Below are 14314 nucleotides of genomic sequence, written 5' to 3' on the forward strand. Positions count from 1 at the left end.
CGTGCAGCTAAATAATTTCTCGTCTATGCTAGTGTACAATAAAATTGAGCAGATATCTAACTTTAGGCTTAAAAGCATAGGTTCTTGTATATGCTAAATTCCAACCAAACAGGGCAGATCCCTATTTTTATAGGTTCTTGTATATGCTAAATTTAGTTAACCTCAGCACTTGGCCGCATGGTGCAGCATCTCTACTCTGAAACTACGAGCGTGAACGCTCTCGTCTTTTTCCTAACTGGATAGTGCGGTAACTTATGGGCGATGGAATCCATGAACATTGTGTTTTAAATATGAACGATCTTAGATACACCGATATGTTAACCATGAATTCTTCTAGAGTATCTGGAGACACGGGCTTTAGTGAATTATTGCGATCAGCGGAACGATTATCTGCTGCTGTAGAAAGCAATGAAGAACTTCCTCAAGTTGAGAGAAATCTTCGTCAAATCTTAGAGGCCTCCAACGAACTCTGGTCTCGTGTCACACAGACCGGTACTCAAGACAATCAAGTACAGGCGTAAGAATATTTGTATAGTTATCGCACATAAAATTTTTAAACGATTTCTAATTGTATGTCATGTACTTTTAATAGAAAATTCATTCATGTAGAAATAATTATGCTTGATGTCACAGATAACCTAAAAATTTTATAAATTTCTGGCGCCAAAATTTTCAGGATAATACCTATCACTTTATTTCTAGTAATATGTATATATGTATGACTGACATTTAGAGCAAAGTAATTTGTCTTGTGCTTATACATTTTCTAATTAAAATAAAATTTATTTCATCAATATATTTCAGATTTCTTTAATATATATAATATTTTATAATTTTAGACATCTATTGCTTGGCTCACGTGGTGTTGATTTACCTCAGATTTCGCAGAAATTAAGTTCACTTAGTGCAAGACGTACATTTGAACCTTTAGATCCTATTGCAGATACAGATATAGTTAGTTACCTTAGGAATGAGAAGGAAAATGCTATATTGTCAATCATTGAACAAGTCCATAAAGATGTAAGATATTTTATTATATTCCTTGTAAGCAATATTTTAGGATATACGTGTATATGTATAAACTATATGAAATTATTTCAGACTTTTGAACTTACTAGAGTTCAACAAATGGAACATATGCTGGGTGAATGGAAACAAATGCGGTTTGAGATAATAAATGCCATGACAGCTCCATCTGGGGAGCTTGTAGATTTACGTGGTACTCCACAACGTACTAAATTAGCTGGTTCCATGATTAGTGGCTTATCTGATATAGAAGTAGCTTATGTGAAACAGTTACAAAATTATAATGATCATGTGCTTAGGGGAATAACTAAACCTAACTTGTTTAATGCGTTTTGTGAAGCTGCAAAGTCGTTTAATGATAAAAAAATTGTGGATCTTTGGAAAATGGTTAAACGTATGGTAGACATTCGACCAATTCCTAGAGAAGATCAAATCAAATCAAGAAGTACAGCTATTGTTGAACAAGAAATTGTGTTACATGCAAGAAAGTACTTAGAAGATAGATATAAGGAATTTATGAACTCTGTTATTAATGAAAACCCTGCTCAAGCTAAAAGGGGTGGCATTCCAGGCACTGTGCCATTAGTTAAAAGTTTTGTTAGTGTTAAAGTACAAAATCTGAAAGATTTAGAAGATGTTATGGTTGAAGATAAACCATTATGGCCTTTAGTGTATTATTGTATGAGGGTTGGTGATTACAAAGCTGCATTGCAATGTCTTAATCAATACAACACAAAATTTCCAGAATTTAGAGTTGCCTTGGAAGAAGCTTGTAATGATCCCCAAAGACGTCCTAGTAGTTCTGCAGAATCAAATTTAAAATTGCAGTATAGGAAACATGTTAGATCAGTTACTGATCCATACAAAAGAGTTGCATATTGTGCATTAGTTCCTTGTGAACCTGATGACCTGCACTCTGATGTAATTTGTACAGCTGATGATTATTTGTGGTTGAAACTGTGCCAAGTTAGAGATCAATCGGATGCAGAAAATAAGTTGACCTTGGATTATTTACAAACTACGATATCAGAAATTTATGGAGAGTCATATTATCATGCTCATGAACAACCGTTTGTATATTTTTCAATGTTATTTTTGACTGGTCAATTTGAGGCTGCCATTGAATTTCTGGCAAGAGGAGCGGGAGCAAGGCATTTACCACATGCTGTACATTTAGCAGCTGCTATGCATGAACATAACTTGTTAGGAGTAAGCCAAAGTGTTCTAGCACCTTTAATAAGTGTTGATCCTGCTGATAAGACTCCTGCTAAAAGATTAAATTTTGCCAGATTAATATTATTGTACGTCAAACGATTTGATTCCACAGATCCAAAGGAATGTTTACATTATCTATTCTTATTAAGGTTTGTATAGAAAATCAAATAATCATCGAAATTTTCAAATTTAATTTTAATTACCTAATTACTTTTTAGATCTATGAAAGATCCACATGATCGTAATATGTTTGCTGCATCAGCTGCAGAAATGGTAGTTGATACTTCTCCAGCAGTCAGAACTCAGTTAATCGGAAAGATAGTAGAAGATCGTTGGATACCAGGGATTTTAGATCAATTTCAAATTAATACAGAAGATGTTATAAACATAAGCGCTGATACATTATATAGAAAAGGTCTTTTAGAAGATGCAGTAACAGTGTATGATCTTGCTCGCAATCACGAGAAAGTTCTTAGTCTAATGTGTACGCTTTTGGCGCAAGTTGTTAATCAAAAAACTTCGCCGGGATCACTCAGATCTCGATTGCAGGTGACTGCTACAGAGATAAGCAGAAGGTAATATTGAAATCCACGACGTCATCGTTATTAGAAAATTGTCAAATACATATATAAATATATATTTTTAGGTACCAAAACATTGAAATACAAGCACCATCCGAATTAGTATCTGCATTTTATACTTTAAAGCACTTAATGGTGTTCTTTGATCAATTTCATAATGAACAATATCAAAGTGCGCTTAGGGTAAGATATATAGGATTGTACATAGCTATATTGAAGTTTATGTAATTAATATATAATTTTTTGTTTATAGACTATTGCAGAGGCGAAATTGTTACCATTGCATATCAAAGAAGTCGATGAAAGAGTAAACGCAATACGACGTGTACCACCCGAAGTAGCTGGTACATTAGCCGACGTCCTTTTAGCTACAATGACAATACTTTACCGTCAATATCAGAAATTACGATCGATGGAACCAGGTGATGAAGAAGCAAGGAAACAGCAACTTCTTGATCTTCGGGAACAAGCGCGAGCTTTAACTAGTTTCGCAGGAACACTTCCATATCGTATGCCAAATGAAACGAATAGCAAACTTGTACAAATGGAGATCCTTATGTGCTGAATCAAACTTGTTATATTTGTTGTTTTATTTTCGATACAGTACTTCAAGTAAATACAACAGATATATTTGTGCGAATACTGGATTTACGAAGCACAAAAACGATCAATGTGTTGAATACACAATTCCTCTATTTCTTATAGAATTTATGAATACAATGTATATATCTTTTTGTACTTCGTTAAACAATAATTAGAAATACGATAAATGTACTGACTTTTAAAAATAACAATTGAACATAAGAAATACAATTAGTGAACAGGTAATTTATTTCTTTAGTATATTTAAAATATTTATTTTTTTGAGAAAATTTTTTATCCAAAAGAATCATTGTCATTCGTATTACTTTTGAGAGATGTAACAGATATTCCACAACTAAGATCTTGAACCTTTCCTTCTTTTACCTGAAAAAAACTTGGATGTAACCACCGCGACATTTACTTTTACTTTATTATAACCATGTTACTTACAGCTCTAAAGTCAAGAAACATTTCTTTGAAGGACACGAAGTCTGTGAAGGTTGATAACACTTCAAACACTTCACCTTCCAATTCATTTTGCTTATTACTAAATCATTCAATAACCATTAAAAGAAACTTTTTAGTCATATTTATAATTTTTATATACACTTTATATAATCATAAAGTTATAGCGCTTACTTTAAATGTTCTAAAAATGTGTCAATATTAAAATGTGGTATTAGCTTCTGTAAGTAATTAACGATATAATTTTCCACTGCCTTATTCTACAAAAATCATGTATTAATATGCAAGTATAAAAAAATTGTTATTTCTTATTGTTGGAGCACTTACATATTCATTAAATATATCTGTATAAATTAATTTATTTTCCTCTACAGGTTCAAAAACATCCCAATAATTATCCAAAAATTTTTTTTGAATAGAGTGAAATTCGTCTTCTAAAAATAAAAATGAAATTTATATTATAAAATCGAATGTTTAATATCTTGTTTTAATGCGTACCTAACAAAATATCTTCTATGTGTCCGATAATTTCGTCGAAAAGTTTATCCTCTACGTTTTTAGAACTTTGTTCCATATTTTCTTCGACACTTACTAAGCTGCAATTGTCTATTAAATAATATTTTTAAAAGATTATTAGAATAATTACGTTATTTATACGTACATAGATATTAATTATCAATACCCTTAGAGTCATTAATATTTGAAAGATAAATATATGCTTAATTATTTATTCAAATGATATGAACAAACCCATTGTTTTTCCAGTTTCTCCAATTGTTTACATAGACAAGGCACCGTTTATTTCTATGATAAAATAAACTTATTATTTGTCAGATATCATCGGTATCGATAGATCGATAACTGTTGAAAGCGAGAATCGAGAAGATTAGTCGACCAATCACGTTTATAGCAATTCGAATCTTTTATAACAGTTAATTTGTCATAACGTTAATTGAAAATGTGTCACTGATACGTAAAATAAACATTTATCTTTCACTTATTTGTATATTCAATTAAATCTGATATATTAATAATATTTGAAAATATAGCTTAGATCTCGATTTGTTTTAATAAGAGAACGTGTGACTAATTTTCGTCTTTCAATCAAATTTTTACGCATTTAGTTTTTAGTTTTACAAATTTATTAGACCTAAAGCTGTAATAATTAGACTATAGTTATTACAGAAGTTTCGTTTTTAATTTATCACTATTAATAATAATTCTCTTGATCTTGACACCTAGAAGGCTGAAATTTACATTTTTAGTAATATAACTTGCAATAAAATTTTATAGGAAGAAAATTTGTAACTCTGATAGGTAAATATTCATAGATTTTTAATATTATCGATCGATTTTTATAAAATTGTTCATTTTGTAGGCAACGCATATCAATGGAGATATATACCTTTGACAAAAGTCTTCAAGAAAGGCTAGTTGAATTAACAGAAATTTTATCTAGTAGAGGAGAAATTGTACCTGCATCACAAATTCAGGCAGAATGGTCCTACCATATAGAACTTGTACTAGAACCTGTCGGTTGGCAAGCATTATGGAGAATACCACGTTTAGTGTGCGAAGATTTTCATATTCATTATCCTACTATTGTGGTAGTAGAAGTTGAGCAAGTTGATTTCTGTGATCTATCTGCATTGGTGAAAATAACTGCTGTTCAAGATGAAATTCAGTTACCTGAAAAATACGATGTAGCACTTATTGAGCTTTATCCAACTCATAATCAGGAAAACACCGCTTTGGATATGGTGGGTACTGCGTCCTGCCTCGATCAGCTGAGATTTTTTTATAAATATTTATGGATGCCATGGGACATAGATGACGACGATAACGTCGATTGGGTGTCTGTACATTTGGAAACAAGAATTAGATTGTTCTTCGACATGAAAAGGCTTGTTGTTAGTAAAGAAACTAGCGATATCATTAGAGGTTTAGTAAGGGAAGGAAGGGAGATCGAAGAGAAGATATCAAGACTAGAGGATACTATTTCTGAGGGAGAAGAATCAGAGAATGATATAGTGGATGGGGGAACAGCATGTCAGTTGATGAAACTTCATTTTCGATTGCAACAAATTAAAAGGGAGATGGAAGTTCTTGAAAACCCAGCTATGAGGGAAATTCTTACGAATCAGACCTCGTCTTTGGATGATAAAATAGAGAAAAGGAAAAGTACAGAAACGTGCAAGGAAGGCTATTTTGTGTGGCTCGGTGGAACTCTCGAGGAAATGAAGGCAAAAATAAACAAAGTTCAAGCTTCTTTATCCCCAGAATTATTTTTTAAGTAAGTTCGACAGTACTGAAAAAGCTCTATCGATTTTTGATTCTTATACATTTTTCTAGAATATCTGGGTCTTTGTTAGAAACTCTACACACGTGCGACACAGGAGATGTCATTATAGTTGGAAAAGGAACTCATCGAATAAAAGGAGCTGGTAGATTGGAAGATGGAGGTACCATTAGAGGAATTGATAGCTTAGAACATACCATTCTTAATATGAAAGACACAGAAACTGCACCGTCGTTGCTTGATTTCTCTGGCAGTGAAGTAAGTTATATATTGAATCGTGTCTCCGATTAATTGTAGCTATGCCGAATATGTGTTTATAGGTTTTACTAGAAAATATTACTGTAGATGTGGGTGATCTTAGAGCAGCTGTAATAGTGAGAGTTGGAACCACAAAAATAATTAATTGTAAAATATGTGCCTTAAATCAGAGTATGGTGAAATTAGGAGTGGTGGTTTTACCAGATGCAAAACTAATAATAGAAAACACACTCTTTGACAGTCTTGGGACAGGTTTAGTCATCTATAGTAACGGAGAAGTGTTTATGAATAATTGCAACTTTACAAATTGCGCAGAGGGTATACAGGTATGTTATTTTCGTCTTGATTACCATAATTATGTAGTTACAAAACGATATTTAATTATAATATCTTGTTATTTTTAGATTCATGACAATGCAAAATTAACAGCAAAAAATTGTTCTCTCACACATTTTAAGGAATACGCTATTCGATTAGAAACGCAAAAATATTTAAACGATACAAAACGTAAATGTGGTAGCCTTGAATTATTAGAAAAGGTACCTGAAATTTCTCTATATGGTTGTAAGTCCGAGGGTAATGGCAAAGGAGATGTTATATTGAAGCAGACCACATCATTTGTTTTAAGAAAACAAGATGAATCTATGGAGACTTAGAGTAACTTCTCCTATTATAACTGAATTTTCTATTTTTGTTATAAGAGGGCATGTAATTCTTGAATCTCTGAGAAATATAATTATACACTTTTTTATATGAATCTCTACTTGAGAAGTTATAATAGATATAATCTATATAAAAAGGGCAAACTATTTCTATTCACTTCATATTTCACTTGTAATTAAAAACAGTTATGAATTGTATACAAAACTTATTATTTAATCATCTTTCCAATTGATAGGAACCAATTAAAATACATGCGCAAATTTTTAAATTGGAAGTTACGCTGCTAGTTATATTCATCGTCGTTAGATGGCGCTAGCAACATCATTTCAAATTGTTCGTTTACGGTGCGTGTTCCTATATGTATTTAAAAACTTTGTGTTCCACTGCAAGTACGAATATTTTAATATATTTGTCTTATTTTATCAACGTAATATTTTACAGATTAAAGAGACCTGTTGTAAGTTTTCCACTATTTAACATAATTTAATTATTTTCCTGCAAGTAATTCGAACTCGCTCTTTAACCTAAACGCGTCCCTCCGATATGTTTTCAATACTTCCGTATCCACAACATTACATTATTTTACGACAATTTATTCCGTTCCGTTGGATATTTTTATCTGTAACATCGATTAAAACAATGCTCGAAAAACAAGTGACTCCATCTGAAAGTACTTTGTGACACGAGTCAGAAAAATCTAACCTATAATACATGCTGGTATCGAAACAATGTCAATATACGTATAGATATATACATAAATGCATCTGTACACAGCTACGTCATGTTCTATCTATATATATGTAGAAGAAGATAACACGTACGTGTACAGTACATTAGTGTGACGTAAACGATAATTCGATCCATACTGTATTCACCGCCGTATTCGTTTAAAGATCCGCTCGTATCTATAAATGAAGTTATAAGTACCTGGCCATGTGGTCGGTATCACGTGTACACGGATGAATGAAGTAGCATGATTTAGAGACTCATACTTTCGATGATGAATGGAAATCCTTCCGTTAGCGATACCGCTTATCAGTTTTCCAGTTGCTGCGCGGTTACTGGCCTGTTAGGCTAGTATATAATATTTTTATGTATCCCTATGGATGAAATTATTTTTTGGAAAATACTAGCCTAAATCCGTTTTCTTTTCTTTTTTTTTTTTTCTCTTAAAGAAAGAAACGAAGTCAAGTCATTAACGAAGATATTTATTTTATCGTTGCAGAATGTTCTAGTACAAAACGCTTATTTACAAACAACAGCATTTGCAGTAAAATTGTGGTTCAACGAACGAAGAATATGTTAGAGACGACTTGTGTGAAGCAGTTGACGGATCGACAGACGCAGTTCGGCAATGCGCGCAAATTGGATTTATCGGAATGCATCTTTGTGTTCAAGGGTTCGCAATCGGATTACGAGGAACCGTTGTCGGACGAGGAGGTGAGTCGAGTTCGTTGTTACGTCAGTTACATATCTGCAGTGTGATCCATTTAAACGAATATATCGGTATATTTAAAAAAACAGGTTCGACACATTTAGTATCAAAAAATTCGGCTACTTCATTTGTGCAATTATATCTCGTTAAAAGTGCCTTTTCTTCTAAATAACGTTTCGATATGCTATTCACTGTCGTTCTTTTTTCTTTTTCCGAAGTGATTTTGCAGAGATGCAACAGTTACGTTAGTAGTATTATGTAAATGATTAAAACGATACAAAGCATGCGTCGATAGCAACGAAATTGTTAATTAAGAAAAAAACGTATTTTCAATATATGACAAAGTTGATAATAATTCGATAAAATTTCATTGAAAATTGCATAAAAATATAATAATAATATGTAAATACGATCACATTACTGTACTGTACAATGGTGAGTTTTTAAATTAGGGAATGCCACTCTTCAAATTCAACTAATCGAATTATGAAAAGTTTTATTTCTTTCTTTTCTTTATGGTATAAAAATATAATAGTATATAAAAAAAAAATTTGAATACATTTCTTATTTATATTCTCGCAAGTGTAAACTGCTTCGGTTTTACGAATTAATAGGTTAACATATCATAAAGTGACTCGTGTATGGCTATCAATGTAGGTTTCACAAATTACCAATGTAGTTAGTTGTGAGAGTGATACTTCTCAGATCGTATATTTATTTCGTACGACGTTAGGAAGGTCGTAAAAGCATAGTTCGTAAAAGATTTACACGGGAAGTTCTTAATACACGAGCTCCAATGAGCTCGTGCACGGTATAGAAAAATATGGCATCACGAAATTTATTTTGCGTTACTGACGCAACTGACTTTTCGGAGTCTGACTTATTTCTTTATTATCGTTATTATTATTATTATTATTATTATTATTATTATTATTATTTTTTAGGAAAATATTGTTGCATCATTCAGACAAATAATTTTAGAGATCACGCGTGTTCATTGCTTCGAGTTTAAATGAAATACATGCGTTGTTTGCTGCAGTCTCCGAATTTTTAGTCCGAATTTTATTCTTCCTTTTTCAACAAGCAAAAGGATTATTAACATTTGAAGAACAAAATTGGTATGAAATCGAAAAAGTAATCGTATTAATAACGAGAATTTTGTTATAAAGCAGTTGTTTACAATAATTGCATCCCTTTCATGAGACATTCCCACGATGCAAGTCTACGACCCGTTACTTTCACTGTATAGCGAAATCCACATTCCCGTCTTGTACATAGGAACCGTTCACGCGGATGCTATGATTAAAAATTACAACACTGGAGGCGAGCGAAAGGGAGAGACCTCGCGATGGCATACACGAACCTCGTAGATCTTTTCGTTGCGTAGTAGGTTATTAGCGAATCAAGCATTCCTTTTAGGTCACTGTAGAATTCCTTTTATCTTCGTCCCTATTAAGCAATTTTCTACGTAATACCATGCGTTGCGTTCATAGATAAACAAACTCGAATGGTTTAGCTCTGATCACGTGGTTTAACAACTACTCGAACTTCTCGTTTTGTTTGGTATTGAATTGTTTCAATTTCGCTCCACTTTACGCTCATCTGCTTCGATTCGCTTCAACCTTATAATCAATTTGTTTCAATCCCCTTTAAATATAATTCTTCCAGCAGAATTGTTTCTAGCCCACGAGGAAAATTATATTTTATTACATATCGATAATTATTACTATCGTGAACAAGTTCTGTATTTAATTATAAATTATGTATTCTGCAGATGTGTCCTAGTAGGTTTCAATTTGCTCCAAGTTTCTCCGATAGGTTTCATTTTGTTCGAATCTGCTTCGATCATCCGTTCTAATCTGTTCTGTTCGTTCGAAGCCGCTCTTATCTGCTTCTATTCGCTCTATCCTGTTGTTCTAACTCGTTGCTACTCGTTTTGATTTGACCCAAGTAGCTGGTTAACGTACTCATTGATCCTCGTTTCAACTCGCTTCAGTCTGCTTCTCTATTCGTTCTAACTCACTGCGATTCGCTTCGATTCTTTTCAATTCGTTGCAACTCGACCCAACCGCTTCGAACCCGTTCCAACTCGGTTTTCGTAAATCTAACGCGTTCGATCTATCTCACTTCCATCTATTGCGATCTTCAACGTATTTCAAGTTCGCTATGATGACAAAAAATTTGCGAATTAAAACACCCGATTCAATGGAGGAAGGATTAAGTGTAATAAAAAGCGGTATGGTGACGTTAACGAGCCTGGTTGATTTAGGATTCTTTCTGTGTGTAGAACGATCTCGTTCTTTTTTCTCGTTCTTTTTACTCCCGTACGTTCTGTCCGCGTTTCACCAAGGATCGTTAAAAACATGGCGGAGAGAAGAGGGACGAGCGTCATAACACATCCGCCGATGCTTTTGACCGGTACCACCGAGTACGAGTTATTTGCAGCCTTCGTGTCTTTCGGAATGACTGATCGTCCTCTTGTCGCGCGTTCCTTCTCGCTTTCTCCGCCATTCTTCTCGTTCTCCCTGTCCTCCTTATTTTTCTGCCAGCTTTACGTTCCTCTGTTATTTCGCTCATCGGTCTGTCCGGCGTTTCGAACATTATTTCTAATTTCGATTCTTCCTGCTCGTTCTCGTGCTCGTTGACACGAGTTTATCTCCTTTGTTTCCTCTCTTCTTTCATGCCGCTGCTTTTTATCGCCTTCCTCGTTGTACAGTTTTATAAACAGTCAACCGTCCTTTGTTTACGCTTCTCCTTACTTCTGCCTGTTTCCTTGTCTCTTTTTCAGGTTCATCCACTGCTTGCTTTCTACCGAAAATTTGTCACTTCTGATCTATCCTTTTTTTTCTCCGTTTTCCCTACCAAGTTAATTTCTTCGCGGCGTTTCTTGATTTATTTACCGCCTCTGACCACTTCCTCGTCGTTTTTAATTCACTCGTTGCTTTTCCTTTCATCCCGTTTCAGCCCGTTCTTCCATTCATTCTGTTTCATTCAGCGTCTGGTGCCTTTTTAATAATAATCTGACCCGACCTTTGCTCCTTTTCAATCGCGTCCCATCCCAAATGCCATTGCATTGGCATCATTACTTTTTTCTCTCCCTTTTTTCCCTTTTTCTTTGTTGATGTTCCAAGTGTCATCGGGTAAATTAATAACGGCGTCCTTTCTTAAATTAAATGGTTTTCATAATAGCGACCGTCCACTCTGCACGACAGCCTGTTTTTTATTACGCTTTCGTCTAGGACACGGTTTATTGTTTGCTTTATCATGAAAATTGCGTGTTTCCGCGAGTCCTCGGCCCCCGAGAGCACGCTATTCAGGAATATAATAAACTTCTCTGTCGACCTTTTTTCGTTTTTAAATCCTCCGACTGTCGTTCCTCCGACTTTTAGCCATTTTTCTCCAACACACCCTTTTTTTTAATCTTTCCATCGTGCTTCCCTCGCTTCTCTTTTCTCCCTTCTCTGGAAAAGATACACGTCTTCGCAGAGTCAGTTTCTTTCCTTGCCGCGGGTCGGCCGGCATTGGCGAACAGGTTATTCTCGACACAGTCACATACGTACACATTGTGTCTCTTCCGCTACGTTTTATCTCGCGCGTTACTGGCCAAGCACTAGTTTTATCGTTACGTTCTCATTTATCATATTTACTTGTCACTGGGTCTCGTAAATAGAAGTCATTCTCTTTCGAGAATGTGCCCATTAAATCAGACTGCACGCTGCGTGCCGTGCTTTGTAGATATTTGACCTTTGCGAAAACTTCGTTTGTTATTATTCTAGATGTTGATTGCCGTACAATTTATTTGTTAATAGTATTACGATATTTGAGTGGCCGATGTTTCGATGATTTAGTGCTACGATACTTTGATATTTTAATACTCCAATAGTCATAAAGTCATAAGTCAGTGTAAAGCAGTGGGTCAGTTTGCAAAACACGTTTGCAACGTTTTACGGCTACTCTACGATTTTGTTGTGGACGCTGCTTGTAAGAAATTCACAAACAGTTCGCGGGACCTATAGAAATATTTTTGTTTCTGTTCGCGAATACCAGCGAAGTTACATACTCGTTACAGTACTTCACCATCTTACTCTTCGGTACTTACTACATCGGTACTTTTGTATTTTAATACTGTGATACTCTAATAAGTCAAGTTTGACCGCACCTTGGTATTGAAACGTTCAAATATCCAAATATTTACGATAGTTGGATACCACGATACATTAGTACTCCGATACTCGAACATTTCATCATTTAAGCGACTTCTATCGACAAACACTTCGATATGATGAAAGGTTTTCTTAAATTAATTATGGACGATGTACGTTCTGTGCAGCTTTCGCTCGTCTATTATTAGTAGCGATTCGATTTCGTTTAATTAACCAGAAAGATGATCTCGTCGTAATTTGAACCATATGGTCGAAATACGTGTTCCTTTCGACTCGTTTTAGACGCTGGTATCGGTCTATAGTAGAGAGAACATTGCTGGTTTGCTCCACAAATACACGAGTCAGATGATCGAACAGAAATCGAACTGTCAATATTTTCGGCCGGGATTATTCTCGGCCACGTTCCCGTTCGCGATTTAGCGTACTCGGTCATGAGATAGCTAGAGGTATTTTCTAAACTGTACCGATTAAAATCGAATCGTCGACACCAGTAGCCGGTGCCAACATTAGTAATGAATAAATATTCTGGCTAGTCGCGCCACTCCTCTTATTTTACGAGCTAAAACATATCGTTTATTCCTCGGAATAACGTCCCATTAAACTTTTGCATCGCGTTTGTTGCACGGCACTTACGCGAAACTCTTCGCCCCGTTCCTACCGCTCCTATTCGACTAAATATATCCTTTGGATCGCGTCTGGGGTGATGGTCGCGGCTGCGACGCCTGTCACTCGGTATTCTGATAAATTTTAAAAGTTCAACGCTAGAAACACTAGTCGGGTCACCTGGGCACGTTAACGGATCGTCGAAAACTAATTAGTTTCATTAGCAGATTTTGTTATCCTCGAGCTTTTCAGGTCTGAACGCGGATTTCTCCGTGATTCGTTTCTTTAGCGATTCTTCTTAAGGTACAATGTAAGGGAAGTGTACTCAGGAGGAATACGAATTAAGAGGCAATCTGGACTTTTTAGCTTTAAACGTCAATATATTTTGTTCGGTTACAGGTTGTCGAGACATTCGACTTACCCGGCTTAAATGCATAATTTTTTGCGTTACCACAAGTGCCGTAATATATACTATCAGTGCTCTCTTGCGTAGTAATTTATGAATTTACGGTATTAGTTAATCGACAAATTATAGATCGTATTATGTATATAGGTTCTCGTTTATTATTTTATAACTTTTTCTCAAATATAATTCAGCTTTCAAAATAGCGATGATATCGATTTCGATTTTAAAAGGGTTCTAGAATTGGTTCTCGTACTAATTTTACAGTAATTAAAACTTCATGTTTCGCTAAAAGCTAAAAGCTTTCTTGTGTACTTTCTGTATCTATCTTTTTCGTATAACTAATTAACGATAACGAGTTGCAATTTAAACTTTAAACCTTACATTTGAAAGATGCGTATATTTCATCGATCAAACTGTCTTTTTACATAAAAAGAAAAAGATCGAAGAAAATCGGACGAGCTTTTGAAATTGTTCTCCCATAGCTTCACGTATATTGGCAATTTCAAATCGTTTTATAAAAAATGATCGAAAAGAGTCAAATTCACGTTTAAGACGTGTTTCTTTTCTTCTTTGCTCATAAAACGGACGCATGTCCCCCTTTGTCGGCGATAACGTTTA

At 34.6% G+C, this 14314-nt stretch overlaps 4 protein-coding genes across 9 annotated transcripts in view; 3 read left to right on the plus strand and 1 right to left on the minus strand.

The window, feature by feature from the left end:
* Positions 1-146: 146 nt before the first annotated feature.
* Positions 147-3657, plus strand: LOC117214004 (nuclear pore complex protein Nup93-like). Its single transcript, XM_033459791.1, has 6 exons — positions 147-517; positions 840-1020; positions 1102-2390; positions 2460-2816; positions 2888-3005; positions 3076-3657. The coding sequence occupies exons 1-6, from the start codon at positions 255-257 to the stop codon at positions 3385-3387; spliced, it is 2520 nt and encodes an 839-aa protein (XP_033315682.1). The 5' UTR covers positions 147-254; the 3' UTR covers positions 3388-3657.
* LOC117214010 (ADP-ribosylation factor-like protein 2-binding protein) lies at positions 3494-5692 on the minus strand. 4 transcript variants are annotated; one of them, XM_033459801.1, is made up of 6 exons: positions 5559-5692; positions 4368-4475; positions 4197-4303; positions 4044-4129; positions 3855-3951; positions 3494-3788 (listed from the first exon to the last, which is right to left on the minus strand). In XM_033459801.1, the coding sequence occupies exons 2-6, from the start codon at positions 4441-4443 to the stop codon at positions 3699-3701; spliced, it is 456 nt and encodes a 151-aa protein (XP_033315692.1). In that variant the 5' UTR covers positions 4444-4475; positions 5559-5692; the 3' UTR covers positions 3494-3698. The 4 variants fall into 4 exon arrangements, with proteins under 4 accessions (XP_033315692.1, XP_033315689.1, XP_033315690.1 ...); XM_033459798.1 differs by lacking the exon at positions 5559-5692 and adding an exon at positions 4620-4940; XM_033459799.1 differs by lacking the exon at positions 5559-5692 and adding an exon at positions 4552-4940.
* LOC117214006 (protein nessun dorma) lies at positions 5099-7566 on the plus strand. Its single transcript, XM_033459795.1, has 5 exons — positions 5099-5186; positions 5248-6162; positions 6222-6426; positions 6489-6752; positions 6831-7566. Exons 2-5 carry the CDS (start codon positions 5261-5263, stop codon positions 7080-7082), a joined length of 1623 nt encoding a protein of 540 aa, XP_033315686.1. The 5' UTR covers positions 5099-5186; positions 5248-5260; the 3' UTR covers positions 7083-7566.
* Positions 7567-8322: 756 nt separating this feature from the next.
* Positions 8323-14314, plus strand: part of LOC117214005 (RNA pseudouridylate synthase domain-containing protein 2-like) — a 174840-nt gene continuing 168848 nt past the window's right edge. For 2 of the 3 annotated variants that reach the window (XM_033459793.1, XM_033459792.1), the window contains exon 1: positions 8341-8529. In XM_033459793.1, the coding sequence (XP_033315684.1) occupies positions 8444-8529 (86 nt within the window). In that variant the 5' untranslated portion in view covers positions 8341-8443. Of the gene's footprint in view, positions 8530-14314 lie in introns of all 3 variants that reach the window. The other variant, XM_033459794.1, reaches the window with a different exon arrangement.

Source organism: Bombus bifarius, unplaced genomic scaffold, assembly GCF_011952205.1.
Source record: "Bombus bifarius isolate JDL3187 unplaced genomic scaffold, Bbif_JDL3187 scf7180000009145, whole genome shotgun sequence".
Classification (NCBI taxonomy): domain Eukaryota; kingdom Metazoa; phylum Arthropoda; class Insecta; order Hymenoptera; family Apidae; genus Bombus; species Bombus bifarius.